Source organism: Nannospalax galili, unplaced genomic scaffold (genome assembly GCF_000622305.1).
Source record: "Nannospalax galili isolate Female #2095 unplaced genomic scaffold, S.galili_v1.0 scaffold192, whole genome shotgun sequence".
Taxonomy (NCBI): domain Eukaryota; kingdom Metazoa; phylum Chordata; class Mammalia; order Rodentia; family Spalacidae; genus Nannospalax; species Nannospalax galili.
In genome coordinates this window covers 1,452,627-1,471,515 of record NW_008331810.1, presented here as the reverse complement: position 1 = coordinate 1,471,515, position 18,889 = coordinate 1,452,627, and the positions used below count along the sequence as shown (strand labels likewise).

At 46.7% G+C, this 18,889-nt stretch overlaps 1 protein-coding gene across 1 annotated transcript in view; it reads left to right on the top strand.

Annotated features, from left to right (window-relative positions):
* Lca5l (lebercilin LCA5 like) overlaps positions 1 to 18,889 on the top strand; it is a 28,057-nt gene that overhangs the window by 8,964 nt on the left and 204 nt on the right. The window contains exons 3-7 of the mRNA XM_008826924.2: positions 2,072 to 2,209; positions 13,344 to 13,428; positions 14,604 to 14,707; positions 14,887 to 15,025; positions 18,429 to 18,879. Coding sequence (XP_008825146.1) covers positions 2,072 to 2,209; positions 13,344 to 13,428; positions 14,604 to 14,707; positions 14,887 to 15,025; positions 18,429 to 18,879 — 917 coding nt within the window. The remainder of the gene's footprint in view (positions 1 to 2,071; positions 2,210 to 13,343; positions 13,429 to 14,603; positions 14,708 to 14,886; positions 15,026 to 18,428; positions 18,880 to 18,889) is intronic.

Sequence of the window (18,889 nt, the reverse complement as noted above, 5' to 3'; positions counted from 1 at the left end):
TCCACTCAGAGCTGCTTCCCCTTGCCTGGAAAAGCCTCTGCCCACCCCCTGCTTGTATTCTCAGTCTCATAGACCTTTACCACACATGCACTCTTAGTTTTCTCAGAAATGTTTCCCAAGGTGCCTCAGGAAAGGGGGAAGGAAAGAAGGGAAGGGGAGGGGAGGGGAGGGGAGGAGAATGCTGTCCCTGGTCCTGAACCAACATTGTGTTCCAGGGCTGCAATTTACTGGGGGAGTGGGCCGTTCACACCTGTGCACGCACCTGAAAGTGTGAAATATAGGGAGGACAGGAGACAAATTAGAACAAGATAGAATTATTTGTATGAAAATGTGCTAATGAAACCCATTACTTTCCATAACTTAAAAATTATTTTGGAGCCAGGCATGGTGGCACATGCCTTTAATTCCAACTCTAAAGAGGCAGAGACAGGTGGTAACATCGAGGCCAGCCTAGTCTACATGGCAAGTTCCAGGCCAGCTGTGTCTATAGGGAGACCCTGTCTCAAAAACACAAAAAAGAAAAAGAAAAAGAAAGGGAAGAAGGGGAGGGGAGGGGAGGGGAGGGGAAGGGAGGGGAGGGGAAAGGAATTAAAATAACTGAAGAGATGGATAGGTTGGTTTCTTCTACTTTGAAGGGTTGTCAAAAGCCAAGGGCCGTCGCTGTAAAGGGACAGTAGGGGAGCGGGCACTGATCACAGACCTCCTGCCTATTCCACATGGCAATTGTTTCAGTCTCCATGGACATAAAGACAAACGGAGTTAAGTCACTAATTCTTTGATGGTGACTGACAAATATCAGATCATTTCATCCTCAGTTTCATCTGTTACTTCTAGTAGAAGAGCGGCTGCTTTCAGAGGCAGTTGTCTCCCATAAAGTGGCCAGATGAGGCATGGATAAGAAAGAGCAGCTGCTTTCGCTTTGGACGCCAGTCAGAGCATAGCAATACTTCTGCATGTCAGACAAAGATGGATGGACTTCATCTCATCATCAGATTGTCTGGAGAAATGGCAAAACAGCTCATGATTTCATACTCATAGACAAAAACAATATGACCTCCAGAACTAACCCACTGTTTTGTCAGCTCAGAAACACTGCTAGTGAAGGAAATTTCCGTTTGATTGAAGAGCATTTAGTGGTGAGGAATGTTTTGTGGGTCAAAACAATGTTTTTTTCTATTTTTTATTTTTATTTTATGTGTATGAGTGTACTGCCTGCATCTATGTAAGTATACCTGTGTCATGCAATTCTCATGGAGGTCAGAAGAGGACATTGGATTCCCAGCTGCCATGTGAGTGCTGGGACTCAAACCCAGGTCCTCTGCAAGAGCAGCCAGTGCTCTTAACCACTGAGCCATCTCTCCAGTCCCTTTTTCTTGATTTTCAAAGATGATTTCATTCATTTAACTTACTGTTTTCACGTTAGTGGGAAACTGTTAATGTGATAATGAGGAAGGCTGCGTTTCGAGGGAAAGGAAAGTCCTTGCAGCTAACCCTTCTTTCAAAGTTCAGATCAAATAGTTCTCCAGTAGCATGGTCACTCCAACGAATAGGTGAGCGGTATGGATGCTCGTCAGGCCACGTTGGTTTTCTTGTTGTCTACAGTTTGCCAGTGTAGAGAGGCGGCATGAGTCTCTGTTCTTTGGGAATCCCTGTCCACTGTGGTCTGCACTGGGGCCGGACCTACTAGGGAGAGGGGCCCAAAAGGTTTACCCTCTGGAAGACAGCAGCCACTCATTGAGGCACAGTGTTAAGTGTACCACTGACTGTACTTACTGATTTTTCAGGATGTGTTCACGTTTTTAAATCAATTTCCAGGGTGTGTAGAGAGCATTGGGACATTGGGCTGGAAAGAATATGGCATTTTTCTCCGCCCCTGAGCATTGGGACTTTCTGCCTGTTTTCATGTTACTGTTTTGCATTACATAGAGTTCTAATGTCTATCCCCAGTGTAAGCTGCTGACTAAAGTGTTGACATTTTGCACTTCTCACAAATGTGGCCCATTCTATTGCAATTAGAGTTTTTAGAATGCCACGTGGACTCCAGAGTAGCTGAAATATATCCTGTTTTCAGAACTTGGAAAAGCAACTGAGGTTGAACAATCGATCCTTTGGTCGACAGCTGGCCAAAGAAAATCGCAAGACGTTAGCAGCGCAGACAGCTACGAAGACGCTGCAGGGGGAGGTGAAACAGCTGCAGCAGAAGCTTAAGGTATTTCCCAAAAGGAAAAGCAGCCGTGCGGCTTCAGAGCTGCCGGTGCCTGCGGTGTCCCATTGCTTCTTCCCAACAATCCCGAGCAGATAGCGCATCTGCCGTTAGCAGTGTGGTGACTACACACTGATTAGAAAAACTGAAGCTCTATTCATAGGACTGTTTTCTTTTTTATTCTGACATTAAATATTAATATATTCTGATAACATTTTAAGTACCTCAAAATCGATTTTTAAATTAAAAAATTAAAATTGGTGATATTCAGAGTTAAGTCTCACTTGTGACTTGGGGTATGACTCAGTGGTAAGGCATTTGCACATTGTGCATGAGGCCCTAAGTTCCAGCCCGAATGTTAGGAACAGGGGTGGAAAAAGGCACAGGGAGGGAAACGAAGCAGCCCACCAGACAATCCCATTGATCTTAACTAGTCGATGACAGGTAGGAGCCTGACCAGCGGGAACTGGTGCAGCAACTACACAGGAGAGTTTTTAAGTGTATGGGGGTGGTGTCTGTGAAGAGCCTGGGGCCTGGTAAGGGCAGATGGACCTGTCTTCAGGGCAGGAATGCTTTATGGCTGGACATGGTGTATTCTGGGCCAGAGTTTAGAAACAGGCTAACAATGCTCTGATAAGGCCCATGGGCAGGAGTGAGGGTTCATGACCAGTCAGGGGTTCTGTGCAGTCTCCCTTTACCTAACACTTGCAAAACAAGTAGTTTTCACCTTCAGAGTCAGGCATGGTGGTAATCCCAGCACTCCAGAGGTGGACACAGGAGGATCAGGGGGTCAAAGCTGTCCTTGCCTACTGAGGCCCGTCTGGGTTCTATGAAATGCTGTCTCAAAAAATAGGCAGCCCTCAGGAAGGCAGAGGCAGGTGAATATCTGTGAGTTTGAGGCAGACTTGTCTACATAGCAAGTTCCAGGCTAGCTGGGGCTACATAGTGACACCCTGTCTCAAATAAAATAATAGTAGTAGCAATAATAATAATGATGATAATAATAATGGGGACAGGGCTGGAGACATGGCTCAGCGGTTAAGAATACTAGCTGTTTGGGCTGGAGAGATGGCTCAGCGGTTAGGAACATTGGTTGTTCTTGCAGAAGACCCAAGTTCGAATCCCAGCACTCATATGGCAGCTAACAACTGTCCGTAACTCCAGTCCCAGGGGATCCGACAGCCTCTTCTGACCTCCGCGGGCCTTGCACAACACGAGTGTACTGAGCTATATGCAGGCAATACACGCATACACATAAAACAAAAATAATAAAATTTAAAAAATAAAAAAGAATACTAGCTGTTCTTGCAGAGGACTGGGGTTTGGTTCCCAGCACCCTCACGGTGGCTAACAACCATCCATAACTCCAGTTCCAGGGGATCTGACACCCTCTTCTGACCTTTGTGGCCCTTGCATGACACAGGTGCAGGCAATACATGCAGGCAATACACTCATATACATAAAAAATAAAATTAATAATAATAATGGGGCCATCAAGAAAGCTCAGTAGGCAAAGGTGCTGGCATCCAAACTGAAGACCTGGGTTCAGTGGTGGAAGGTCAGAACTGATTCCAGCAAGTTGTTCTCTGATTTCCATGTGCACATTGTGACGTGCATGCACACAAGCAGAAATGTAAAAAGAAGTTTTTAAGGTTTTTGAAGTAATAATAACTTGCAAATACATTTACACAGCTGTCTTTTAAAGTACATACCTTCAAAATAAGATTTTTTTTAATATTTGTTTTTATTTTATGTGTATAAGTATATTGCCTGCATATGTGTAAGTGTATCTGTGTCCTGCAGTGCCTGAGGAGGTCAGAAGTAGATGTCAACTCCCCTGGGACTGGAGTCACGGACAGTTGTTAGCTGCCATGGGTGCTGGGAATTGGATCTTGATCGTCCTCAGCAAGAGCAGCCAGTGCTTTTAACTGCTGAGCCATCTCTCCAGCCTCAAAATGTGACATTTTTCATTGCTAGGCATTGACACCTCAGGCATGCTGGGTAAGTACTGTACAGGGCAACATCACCAGATAGCTCCAAGAATTTTTTTTTTTTTTGGGCTTTTTGAGACAGGGTCTCCCTGTAACCCCAGCTGCCCTGGAACTCACTATGTAGAGCAGGCTGGCCTTGAATTTAGAGAGATCCGCCTGCCTCTGCCTCCCAAGCGCTGGGATTAAAGGTGTGCGCCACCACACCTGGCCCAAGAATTTTTTTAATATTTAGTTTTGCAGTCTTGCTATCTTCCTACCCTCTGGATTTCCAAATTGCCCAATTGATAAGTTAGGAAAGCTAGATAAGACATATACAATCCAATCAAAAATGGGCAAAAGTTCTGAATACCTTTCAAAAGACGAACTATAAATACCAAAAAAGCATGAAAACGGTTGAGTAGCTTTAGTCATGAAGAAAATCAAGTCCAAACTGCAGATGGGTTTCATCTCACTCCACTTGGGATGGCTGTCAGCAAGGAGGACTGTGGGTGAGGGTGCGGGAGACAGGAACTGCGGGTCTGGATTAGTTGAGCCTCTGTGAGAGGCAGTGTGGAGTTTCCTCCCAAAACGGAAACTAGAAGCTGTGACCCAGCAGTAAGTACCGCCCTGGTGACAGATGAGGAGGGGAGCCGGAAGCCAGGACGTGGAATCAGCCCTAGGCAGGTGACTGGACCCAGTGTGGTGCATGTTCACCGAGGCTACAGACGTGAGTGAGGGCCTGTCCTTTGAGCAGCACGCATGGAACTGGAGGACATGTGAAGTGCAGTAAGGCAGACACCGACAGACACGCAGCGCATGTTTTCTGTCATATGCAGGGTGGGGGTGAGGACCCCAATGTAGAGAGGAACTACTAGGGGTGGGGGAGGGGGAGAGGAGGGAGGATTAGAAGAAGGGAGGTATGGATGACCAGTGCATGATATATGTATGTGTGGCAATATCACCGTGACATTATTTACTATTAATTACTATTACGATGTGCCAGTAATTATAACTTTAAAATTATAATTAATAATTAATTAAAATTGTAATTATGGTCTTTTTGAGACGGTCTCCCAGTAGTCACAGCCAGCCTGGATTTGCTATAGAGATTTGCTATGGCTGGCCTTGAACTCACAGAGATCTGCTTGCCTCTGCCTCCCAAGTGCTGGGATTAAAGGCACGTATGACCAAGCCCGGCTAAAAGTTTAATTTTAAAAAGACAAGTAATAAGCTGTTTTGAGCCTCAGCTAGTAAATCTTGAGTCTTCATTCATAGATGTTTTTAACTTCTTTATGACATGTCAGGACTTTGAGTCCTTTATATCAGATTATTCAGAGGCAGAGGGAGGATCTCGAGAGGAACATGCATATTACACAGACATAAAGTCTCCTTTTTTCCTCTGGAGATGGCAGGAAACTTAATAGAGAACACAACAGTAATGGGCATGGCTATAGCACTCAGCTCAGAAGTCTGGCAGAAGAGGGTTAGGTCCACCGGCCAGGACAAACCCGTGAGGACACATCAGGGGGTTTAAAATTCTGTGCTTTCATGTGCAAGCACAGGACTGTAAGTAGGACACAGACACAAAAACACTTAACAGGAGAAATGCTTCATGCTTAATGAAAAGAAACAAAGTCCTATCCACCGTAAGCTCCAAATGTATTTTTTAAAAGAAAAGCAAGTATACCACTACAATGTATTTTTATGCACCTGTGAAGAGGGATCATGGAGTCTTTATGTACATACTATAGTAGTCTCCAGGATATAGTGGAAGTGAAGAAAGGGAGAGAGGAGATTGTATGGTACACCACCAATTAAGAAAAGAATGAGAGCCGGGCATGGTGGTGTACACCTTAATCCCAGTACCCAGAAGGCAGAGGCAGGCAGATCTCTGTGAGATTGAGGCCAGCCTGGTCTACATATGGAGTTCCAGGCCAGCTGAGGCTACAGAAAGACCCTATCTCAAAACAAACAGACAAAAAAAAATTGCAATACAAATTATATTTTGGCTAACATTTACAAAAGAAAACTGCCAGGTCTGGTGTCTTATCCCAGCTCTTGGAAGGCAGAAGCAGCAGGATTATGAATTTGAGGCCAGCCTGAGCTAGATAGCAAGATCTATGCCAATCCAGGCTACTTAGTGAAACTCTGCGTCCAAACACAGAGAGACAGAGAACAGTAAACAGAAATAGGAAAGGGTAGACGGGACAGCTGCAGAACCACACCTCTGAAATCTTTCTGGTAGATTAGCTTTGGGACCATAGAAACACAGTTGTACAGCAGTGTTAAGTGCTGGAAAAAATTCTTGAAAAGCTGTCACTGAAAAATCCAAACTAAAACATTGAACCCAGCTAGGCATACTGGTGCATTCCTTTAATCCCAGCACTGGGGAGGCAGAGGCAGGCAGATCTCTGTGAGTTCAAGGCCAGCCTGGTCTACATAGTGAGTTCCAGGCCAGCTGGGGCTACAGGAAGACCCTGTCTCATAAAACAAACAAAACAGCAACAACAAAAACATTGAACCCACCTGTGTATTCCATCGGTGGCATAATGTCCTGGAGAGAGCATCCAGGCGACTTTAACACATTAATTCAATGCATGTATTAGCGAGATACATTGAAGGGATGAAACGAACTTCACATACTAAGACTTAAGTTTTAGGAGTGGCATACTTGGTGGTTGTGGTTTGTCGCTTTGAAACCATTGTGCCTATCCTGTGTGACATGATTAGTTATGTTGGTGCTCGTCATGACTGGAACTTGGGGGGTGAGAGAAAAACACAGAAGATAAGGGTAAATCAAAGTCCAGAGTACTGATTCTGACAGAAGTGAAAGTCTGCCTTTACTATGTACCTTATTTTTAAACTACATGTCTCCGATGTGATCAGCTCTAATGTATGAAACTCATATATGAAATTCTCAAAAAAATTAAAATTTTTAAAAGTGACTTAGTTTCAACTTAAAAAAAAAAATCCAGGTTGCCGGGTGGGTGGCACATGCCTTTAAACCCAGCACTCGGGAGGCAGAGGCAGGCAGATCTCTGTGATTTCAAGGCCAGCCTGGTCTACATAGTGAGTTCCAAGCCAGCTGACAAAAATACACTGGACCTGGAAAGATGGCTCGGCTGTTAAGAGCACTTACTGTGCAGTCCTGAGGACTGGAGTCCAGATCCCAGTGTCCATGGAACAGCTCAGCTCCCTGTGCACACCTGTAACCCCAGCTCTAAGAGACAAAGAGGATTGCTGAGGCTTGCTGGCTTCCAGCCTAGCCAAGAAACTGCAACCCCACGTTCAGGAAAGAGACCCTGTCTCAAAGAACAGGTGAACAGGAGGACACCTGATACCCTTTTCTAGCCTCTGTGCATTCATCTATGCATGGGCACACACACACACACACACACACACACACACACACACGTGTGTGTGTGTGTCTACATTTAGACATGATAGATAAGATGATAGATAGATGATAGATAGATAGATAGATAGATAGATGATAGATAGATGATTGATAGATGATAGATACATAGATGATAGATAGATTAGATAGATAGATACATAGATAGATGATAGATAGATGATTGGTAGATAGATGACAGATAGATAGATAGATAGATAGATAGATAGATAGATAGATGATAGGCAGGCAGGCAAAACACAAGTGGGAGCCATCTTTGGAAGATATTAGGGGACCAGAACATTAGTTTTTAAACTGATAAAGAAACACTTTCTTAAGCCGGGCATGGTGGCGCACACCTTTAAGCCCAGCACTTGGGAGGCAGAGGCAGGAGCATCTCTGTGAGTTCAAGGTCAGCCTGGTCTACACAGTGAGTTCCAAGACAGCTGGGGCTACAGGGAGACCCTGTCTCAAAAAGACTTTCTTAAGCATTTCCTGTATGAATTATGCCTCAAAGTAACCAGTCTGAGGGATCATACCGCCTTATAAAATCACTCCAGTTAATAAAGGACGGGGCCAGAATATCACTATTTCAGAATTTCTAGTGAACTAATAGTTCTAGTTAATGACCATTAATTGCTACTAACATAACGAGAGAATCCAGGAGGAGGGCCTGCATTTTGGAGCGCTCTGCCAAAGAACCAGCCTGAATCTGGTCACACTCTGAACTCTGACTACCCAGGCAAATAAAGGAGGCAGAGGAGCTGGTGAGGGACACCACAGACAAGCTGTCCGCAGCGTCAGACTGGGAGACAGCATCTACCACAAAGAAGTAGCAAAGTGAAAAAATAAGAGGTGAGCGTGCAAAGCCTATTAATTAAAGAACCCAAGAGGTCTATTAGTGACAATGTTTAGACCTTGCCTGGATCTTCATTTAAACAAACTCTAAAAATACGGTAAGACAAATGAAAAATGGGAAAATATATCTTATGATATTAAAGGCTTATTATTAGTTGGGGATTGAATGATTATGTAGTGGTTAGGTTTTTTAAAATACACCCTATTCTATCATAGATACTGAAATACTGACAGATTAAAACTAGGATTTTCTTAAAACACTCCAGGACTAGGGAATGGTGGGTGTGTAGAGGGAACTTGGTAGGTCGGAGTTGTTTATTAGTAAATGTGGAGATCAAGCTGTACACAGCTCTAAACCCTCTCTGTAGTGCTGAACGGCAGCTTCAGACTGTGCCTCGCCCTGGGTGACTCCACTTTACAGAGTAGCAGTTGGTTCCATTTTGAGTGTAAATGCAGAGACAGGATAACCACATCTTGTTGTGTGTGTAGATACCACCATCAGCTCAGCATGAACTATCAAGCACAGAATGATTAATCATTTATTGCTATGGTGAAAAGGTACCATCTATACACATAGTAGATTAGGAGCACATGGGCATGTAGGTATGTTAAAACCATACCATAAAAACCAAGCCTGAGAGCTTCAACCACACCAGATCAATGAGGGTCATAATACGCTCACCTGGACCCCATAAAAGGAAGGACACCTGTCCTCCATCCACTCAATGCAGGCAGAGAGCTCTTGTCACTGCCCTTGGGGCCTCAGCTCAGCAGGACTCATTGGTTCTCGTCACTTGACACAGCCCTCTCCAGTCGCCATCACATCTAGAGCCCGTCCGGCCCCCAGTCCTTCACCTCAGCTGACGGTCCTATGCCTTGGTGGCTTCCCTCTGCCACTTGGCACTGCAGGCCTCAGCAGTTCTCCAGCTGGGTTCATGGATGCCAAAGCAGCTGCAGGGCCTCTGCATCCGTATCAGCACTCTACCTCCCCTCCAATAAGGCCTCTTCACCCTACGGTCTCATCGGTGTGTGCACACGCGCGTGTGCGTGTGTGTGCGTGTGTGTGTGATACTCATGAATGCATATGGAGAGACCATAGGTCAGTGTTGGGTATCTTCCTCCAACCTCTCTTATTTTTTTAATTATTTTTATTTTATGGGTATGAGTATATTGCCTGCATGTGTGCAAGTAAACCCATGTTGTGCAATGTCCTCGGAGGTCAGAAGAGAGTGTTGGATCCACTGGAACTGGAGTTGGGGATGGTTATTAGCCACCATGTGGGTGCTGGGAATCCAACCCTAGTCCCTGCAAGAACAGCCAGTGCTCTTAACAGCTGAGCCATCTCTCCAGGCCCTATTTGTCTATTTATTTGAGACAGAGTCCCTCACTGAACCTGGAGCTTGCTGATTTGGCTAGACTGGCTATCCAAAAAGGCTGCAGGACCCTCCTCCCTAGTGCTGGGATTACAGGCACATGCCACCAGTACCTGACTTTTTACATAGGTGCTGGGAATCCAAACTTAGGTCCTCATGTTTGGATGGCAAGCACTTTACGAAATGAACTCTCTCCAGTCCCCTCTGCAGCCTCTTTAACAACACACACACAGGCGCATGCACACACACACACACACACACACACACACACAACTGTAATGTGTGATTTGAGAGTTAATATTAGTAATTAAGTTTGAAATAAAACAGCCTGTGATTGCCAACAGCCGTGCTGTCCAGGGAAACCTAGATTCTTAGTAAACTGGGGACCACAGAACTGATGTAGCTTGTGAATTCATTGCTAATAAATTCTGACATGAAAAGACAAACGTGTCCATTGTGTTTCTGAAGTACAAGGCTCGTGACACTCGGTCACTAAGCCCATGGCGATGACTGGTAGTTTCTCTTTGCATTGAGTATCTGCTCCCACCTCCCACCTGTGCAGCTCATCCAGGCAAATGGGTCTGCCCTGTAGTCCTCTCCACAATCACCCCTGATGATGACCAGGGATGAGGGAAGAGAGACGTGGACATCATCATCTCAACTCTTCCTGTTCCTATGATGCATTAAAAGTTACTTTTAAACTTCAATGGGTTAAGAACATCAACAATTGTGTTCACAGATCTACAGTCTGGGCCAGACTTGGCAGTCAGCTCCGCTCTGTCTCAGCAGGCTTGACTTGGAGGCACACAGCCAGGGTGCCAAACACCTGAAGTCTCCCTGGATTGTCTGCAGCTGGTGCCAGTTAATAGCCGAGGGATTTCTCGGTGACGTTCCATGTGGCCTTTCCATGTGGCATGCACTTCTTCACAACCCGATGGCTGGGCTCCCAGGGCAAGAACTGACAAGTGAGAAGGGGAGGGAGGGCAGAGAGAAGGGGCGGGAGGGCAGAACACCCCGCTGTCCGGCCGACCTGGCCTCAGCAGTCACCCCGAGTGGCTGACAGCAGACTCTTGCTGTGGAGTGACAGGTTCTGCAAGAGCTTAGGGTTTGGAAACTGTGCCAAGTTTAGGACACTGTGATCTGCCACATAAACCTGAGTCATTGTTGGAGCCCGGGAGGATGCAGGCACAAAGATCAGAATAACTATTTCTGTCCCTTGAGCCACATTTTCAAAATCATCCACCATCAAGTCCAAACTCGTCTCTGGAGTGTGGGTGAAGCTGTAAAGATGGATGTCAGCCACCCACAGCTCTAAATGAGACGCTGTAACTCCGGCTTAGAGTCGAGCACCGTGGCTCAGGGTCTGCCAAGACATTGCTTCCTGATCTTGGGAGTCCCACACTGCAGCTCACCTTCTCCTTTAACTCTGACTGTCGTGAGCTCTAAGTAATTGTTGTGGTGAGGATCCAACGGGCACTCCACAAGTGGGTGCTTCGGTCTACGGCCTTTCTTTCTCTCGATTACCTGATTGAGCTTGACCACACGAGTTCCCTGGATCGTGTTCTAAAACTTGCCTTAGAATTTCCAGCCCGGCTCTGTCGTGGGTCCCCAACTGGAACGTCTGATCCAAGCGTGAAGCCTCACGTTCCTTCCCTCCCACACCAGGTGGCCCTACCCCAGCTAATCAATCAATGTCAGTCTGTTCCCTTCCTCCTCTCTGCTGCTGAGTTTCATCCCGTACCAAAACAAATGTTGGCTCTGCACATCGCAGAATCAAGATGTGCCCTTTAAACATCAAAACCTTAATCTAAGGCAGAGTGAGTGAAAAGACATTCTACAATGCTTCATACTGTTCCCTTCCTTTGACAGAATAATCCAGAATATGCTCACTCAGCTTTTCACGGTCATAAACTGTCAGCATTTCTGTCTTCGGGCTAAATATTAAAATATGAGAAGTAAAGGGGAGATAGACCCATAACATTTTGCTTCTGGAAACTCAATTCTAGAAAAGATGCTCTTGATGTCTTTATCCATTTATATACCTCATAATAAATTTTATGATTAAAAAGATTATAAAGCCTACACTCAGGCTATAGAGATGGCACTGGCTGCTCTTACAGAGGACCCAGGTTTGAGTCTCAGCACCCACATGGCGGCTAACAACCGGCTGTAACTCCAGTTCCAGGGGATCCCACCCTCTCTTCTGGATTCTGCAGGCATTGCACAACACAGATGCATTGACATACATGCAGGCATAACATTCATACACATAAAAAATAAATTTTAAAAAACGTAAAGAGTTCTAGGCTTATGGCCTGTACATGTGTACACATCTCTGTCTGTCAGAACTCCCTGCTGAGATCAAGTGCTCAATCTGTGCTGTCCAGGCTGTGGTCACCTGAAATACCGGTCGTGTGACTGAGGACTGAATTTTCATTTTATTTCACTTTGTGTAATTTAAATTACAACACGTAGCCAGTGGCTGCTACAGTGAACAGTGCGGAGGGACAGTTGACTTCAAGGGACAGGTCCAGGGACAGCAAGAACACAGCAAAAGCAGCTTAACTGGTCGGCCAGCAAGATGGCTCTCCGTGGGTAGAAGCTCTTCTGGCACAAGCCTGATGATCTGAGTTCCCAGAACCCTTGTAAAAACCAACGCAGTCCTGTGTAATCTCAGCACTCCGGTGGGGAGATGAGAGGTGGAAAATCAGCTGGAACCCTGGGGCCATCCAGCCAGAGTACAGCCACAGAAAAACAGACCTGCCTCAACAAGGTGGAGGGAGAGAGCCAACTACTACAGGTTGTCCTCTGCAGTGGCATGTTCACACCTGCACATGTGTGGAGAGAGAGAGAGAGAGAGAGAGAGAGAGAGAGAGAGAGAGAGAGAAAATAAAACTTTTTAAAAGAAAATATTGAAAAAAGAAGATGCTTCCTGGAAAAAGTCTTCAAAGACAGGACCCGTCACCAGCATGCATCACTTTGTCAGAAATCTGGTGTCTAGAATGGCTAGCAATATAGAAACAAGCTTATTTCTGCTAATTCTTTATTTTTATTTTTTTATGTGTATGCCTGTATTGCCTGCATACAGGTAAGTGCACCCGTGTCGTGCATTGCCTAACGAAGACAGAAGAGGCTGTGGGTCCTCTGGAACTGGAGTTACAGACATTTGTCAGCTGTCATGTGGGTGCTGGGAATTGAACCTGGGTCTTCTGCAAGAGCAGCCAGTGCTCCTAACCACTGAGCATCTCTCCAGCCTGAATGTAGGTTTTATCATCCTCTTAATCATAAAATTTATTATGAGGCACATAATGGATAAGACATCAAGAGCATCTTTTCTAGATCCCATGTGGGTTCTGGGATTCGAACCAGGTCTTCTGCAAGAACAACCAGTGTTCTTAACTGTTAAGCCATGTCTCCAGCCCCTATTTCTACTTATTCTAAAGTCTGTAGATGTCATTCAGAGTGTACTGATTCACTTACATAGCTTTTAGTCAAGGTTAATAAAAGCAGGTATATAGAAAAATTGACATTGTGGTTCTTTTTAGGAAAAGGATCATGAGCTTGAAATTAAAAACATCTACAGTAATCGAATACTTAAAAACTTACATGAAAAAGATGATTACCCAAAAGGTATGTTTTACTCACTTTTGCTCAGACTTATTTTTAAGTGTCTGGTCATATTTACATAACCAAAATAGTATCTTTTTATTTTTTTATCCTTTTGAGACAAGGTCTCCCTGTAGCCCCAGCTGCCCTGGAACTCACTATGTAGACCAGGCTGGCCTTGAACTCACAGAGATCTGCCAGCCTCTGCCTCACAAGTGCTGGGATTAAAGGCCTGTGCCACCACACCTGGCTAATAGTAAATGTCTTTACCACTCCACCAGGCACTGAAACACATTTTGTGATTTTAGAACAATAATGAAGCTTTACTATTGTCCAAAGATTTAGGAAAAACAGCCATGCTTTTGTCTTTTCTCATCTTTGGTGCTGCTGAAATGCAAGCTCCTGCCCACATTGGACTCTCTAGGTCTCTGCGGGTCCGTGCAGGGCGGAGGCACACTTAACCTCCGTAATGTGTGCCTATGTTAGCCGTTTGAGTCAGTGGATTTGGACAAATGCTTGTGCTCCAGGAACCACCATTCTGATCACAGTCAGCCTTCCCGGAAGGGCCCCACAGCCCCTCCTGTACCGCTGCCTTTGCTCAGCACGGTGGCTCGCGGATGCCTCCACGCAGCTCCTGGTGTGAGTCTGTGTCTTTCCCGTGCTGAGCATTTTCCCGTTAGGCACGGTGTGCACGTAAGTGCTCTCTGCTGCCTCCCAGCCTCGGGCTCTGCTCAGGGAGGCCTTAGGTGCAAAGGCGCTGCTTTCAAAGGCAGAGACCTCCGATTTCTTTGCCTCGCCGTGTTCCTCCGGATTGTAAACTCAATAACCGCCACCAGAACGGCTGATGAGAGCAGTTGTTGAAATGAGAGAAAGTTCTGGTGTGGATGGCCCGGGCTCTCCCAGGGTAGCAGTGGCTTTACCCCTCTCAGCCCCTTCCACGAAAGACCGGTGACAGAGCACTGCTGCCCTGTCCTAGCACCGCTTTACCACTGTGGTACTGAAACCCCCATGCCCTAGGTTAAGACAAGGGAAAAGAAAGGAGACTAGCGCCCGCCCCTATGTGTGTATTGGCTATTTAGGAAATGCCATCACTTCATAGCATTGCATCCTTGAGAGTTACTTCACATTTAAATCAGTGTTACTTCTTGTTTAAAAGCTTCCAGACATGAACTGTTTCTTACAATCTGCCTATTCTGTAGTTTATTCAACAAAATCAGTGCAAGTGGACAGAAAAAGTTTGCCATTTATAAACACAAGACACCAGGAAGGCCAAAAGTCAGACGTCCCATCTTGGACAGCTAAGGTACCGCACTTCCCAAATCTTGCATTGTCTACAAATGGGTCTTAATTAAAATAGCGTAATAAAAGCAGTTGCTCATCTTATACAAAGAGCACTAGTGTTCACCAGAAAAAAAATACAGTTTAAAATTATCCACATCCCCAAATGGATTTTTTTTTTTTTGCTGTTTTTTTAAATTACAGGGTAAAATGACAACAGGAAACATTGGTCATAAGGAAAAAGTGATGGAAAAAAACCACGCAATTGCTTATTGTATCAGTAAACTACCAAAGCAAGAGGAGTCTAAGACAAAATACAAAGGTAATTTAAGAGCTCCAACTAGTCTTGAGCCAGCATGATGGTCCTTACCTATAATCCTAGCCCCAGGTAGGGAGGCTAAGGCAGAAGGATCACAAGTTCGAGGCCAGCCTGGTCCGCTGAGACTGTGTCTCAAAAAGAAATGCCTTATTTTTGACTTGTTTTAATGGTGTATTACTGTATGTATGAACTTCCCCTTAAGAAACAGAACTTAATGGGTGTGCTGGCACACACCTTTAATCCCACACTCAGGAGACAGAGGCAAGTGGCTCTCTGTGATTTTTTTTTTTTTAGGCCAGCATGGTCTACATAGCCAGTTCCAGATCAGCAAGGGATACACGGTGAGACCCTGTCTCAAAAAACAAAAAAAAGGAACAGAACTTCAGTGCTCCTTAGAACATCCATAGCTCTTGACAGCCTTCTCTCCTGGCCCCAGCCACAGCCCTTGTGGGTCTTCTGCCAGATGTTCCCGCTCCCTCTCAGAGCCTGGCATCCTTGTATCTGTCGGTATTCTTCCACTCGGACTGCCACAACAGAATACCACAGACTGGCAGCTAGAACAATGGCTAGATATTTTCCCACAGTCTAGAGACCAGGAAGGCCAAGATCAAGGTTCTGGAAGCTAGGGACTGTTCCAGGACCTTGAGTATTTAGAAAGCTCATTGACTGGTTCCTGGTAAAGGCTCTCCTCCTGGCTTGCAGACAGCACCTCCCATTATGTGTGTGTGTCCTTGGAGCTCAGCAGGGGAAGCAGGACCCACACTTAGAACACTCCACCAGGAAAGCCCGACCCTTAGAAACTCATTTATCTCCTTAAAGGCCTCACCTCAAGGGCAGAGCATAGTCACACTGGAGATTAGGGCTTCAATATGTGAAATGGGGGCAGGGGACACGTAACACATAAACATTCTTTTTTCTTTTTGTTGTTTGAGACGAGGTCTCACCTGGGTAGCCCTGAAGACCTGGACTCAACAGAGATCCACCTGCCTCTGCTGTCAAAGCACTGGGATTAAAGGTTTGGGCTATCATCCCTGGCAAACATCTGACAACAATGTTCTTAAACGTTTTCAGCCGAGTTACGAGTCCAGATCCATTTGAGTTAAGGGCAATATTGCCATTGTTGAAAGACTTGGGAACCGGGGCTGGAAAGATGGCTCAGCGGTTAAGAACACTGGTTATTCTTGCAGAAGACCTGGGTTCAAACCCCAAGACTCACATGGCAGCTAACAACTGTCCGTAATTCCAGTCCCAGGGGATCTGACAGCCTCTTCTGACCTCCGTGGGCATTGCATGACATGGGTGCACTTACCTACATGCAGGCAATACACACACACACACATAATAAAATTTTTAAAAAAGAAAAACTTGGGAGCAATGGTCAGCACAGCAGGAACTCCTGCTTCCGTTCCCTGAGCATGCAAGGTCCCAGTCAGTGAGCAAGGCGGGGACTCTTCCTGTGGATGGACCCATGGCAGGTAAACATCTGAGAGAATGGATGGGCTGCTCAAGCCCAAGATGGCCAAGCTCACTCCAGCTCAGGAGTAGGTCCAAGAAGTCTTCTGCAGGTGCAGGCAGCGGCCCCTGCCAGCCAGGCTGCAGAGTGCCTGAGCAGTGCAACTCTCTCCAGCCCACAGACAAGGCAGGCCAAGAGCCTACAGGGCTCACCTGGCATGGGGGTCCTGGAGGGACAAGGCATTCGGGCTGTTCCGTCCCCCTCTGGTGTGCAGGTGGGCTCTCCTTCCATCATTTCCAGCAGGTTCCCATCACCCCCTTCTCCACAGATTCTCGATTTCCTAAACTGCATCCTGTCTTCTTGTGACAGATCTCATTATGTCTTACACCTCTTCTAGCTTCTTGGGAACCAGTGGCCTTCCAGCAGATGTGTACCTTTCAACTAGAAATGCCATTATGTACGCAGACAGTTGATTAACAAGGCTGAAAATTCTAGGCTAGAGATCATTTCCTTCAGAACTCTGAAGATGTGGCGGTACTGTTTTTCTGTCTCATTATTGTTAACAGCCTAGCTTGAAAAACCAGGCCAGGCTGGGCAAGGAAGGACAGCTTCTACAAAGGAACAGTCAAGGGTGAACAAGCCCGCAGTCACTCAACGGGGATTCTGTGGGTCCCCTTGGATCAGACAGGAGAGCCCTTGCTGGGTGGCAGGGCTGCACCTTACTGTGAAGTCAACCAAAGCTTAGGTAACAATTTTGGTAGCGTTCACCCATAAAAAGCCACTGGTGTGATTTGGTGGAACATCACTAGCTGCACTTTCACTGTGGTAAATAAACAGGTCAGTCAGGGTTCTAATCATTGGAGGGACAGCAGCAGAAGTAAATGCACCCCTGGCCTGGTGAGCTCCTAGTTCAGTGTAGAACACCATTCTGTGAGGCTGCACCCCCCCCTTACTGCCCAGAGTCCTTCAGGCCACACTGTACTTGAGGAGCCACTCCTTTAGCAGACCTCCCAGTGTCAGGGAACCAAAGCTTGCTGCAGCTGGGTTTGTGGGTTGGTTCCAAGAGATGAACGTGTTGGGCCTAAGGTATTCTTAGAATACCTTTGCTTAAATTTGGCTAAAGACTGCCAAATTGCTGTCCAATTTACACACGGGGAGACAAAGGGCCGTGTCCTCAGATTCTGACCGACTGCAAATTACTTTCCAATTGGATGGGTAGAAAAGGTTGTCATTTTAACTGATGATGAACATCTTTGCATTGTAGGCAAATTTTATTGGTATTTGTCCATAAATAACTTTCTTTTAAAAATTCCCCTTTATTCAGGTGGTCCCAGGAACTCTGTGTTCTAGTGCCCTATGCACCTGTTTGCCTTTCCTGTCATTTCTGCAGCTTGTCAAGAGCTCTAAGCGAGTGTGTTCTTGGGCCGTGCTCAAATGGAAATCTTGGAATTTTTGTTTGGCTGGGGTCTTCCTGTTTATTTAGGGATTTGTTTGTTTTGTGAAGCTGGGGACCAAATTCTACATCTTATGCCTGTTAGGTCAGTACCCAACCACCGAGCACACCCTCAGCCCCAAATCCACTGATCTGTATATGTGTGTGTTTGGTGCATACACGTGAGTGTGTGGGTGTACTTACCCCTGAGTGCATGAGGTCAGAGCAGGGCCCACGTCTTTCTGTAATACTCCGCTTTACTGTGAGACAGGGTCTCTCACAGAACCCGAAGCTCCTCTTTAGGGCAGGCTGGCCTGCTGGGTTGTTTTGTTTGTTTGGGGGTTGTTTTTAATGTGTTTGAGTGTATTGTCTACATGTGTGTAAGTGTACCTGTGTCGTGCAATGCCGGGGGAGGTCAAAAGAGGGTGTGGATCCCCTCGAGCTGGAGTTGCTGACAGTTTTTAGCAACCAAGTGGGTGCTGGGAACTGAACGCAGCTCCTAGTTGTCTCTCCAGCCGCAGGTGTTTTGTGCTGTTTCCCAGTGGAGCCTCTGGGCTCGGCTCCCGGCTGTGCCACCTCCAGCTCCCCGCACCCCGCACCCCGCACCCCGTTTAACCCGCCCGGCCTGTTCTTCCCAGTAGATTTCACTAAGGAAGCGGAGCGTCCCAGGCCGCCGGCCCCCCTGGACAGCCTCCGGAGGCCCGAGAGGCAGGAGCGGGAGGACGCCGACAGCCCGCGCCCCGCGCCGGAACCCGAGCCCGAACCCGAACCCGAGCCCGAGCCGGACCCCGAACCCGAGCCGCAGCCCGAGAGCCGCGACCCGGAGCCGGACGCCGAACCCTGCGCGCCGCGCCGACCGCGGAAGCACTACGCGTTCAGCGAGGCCACCGAGAACCTGCACCACGGGCTGCCCACGGCGTCCGCCAGACCGCGCTGCCGCCACGGGGGCCCGCACCGCGCCGAGGGCTACGAGCCGTCCTTCCGCCTCGCCCCGTGGGCCCGC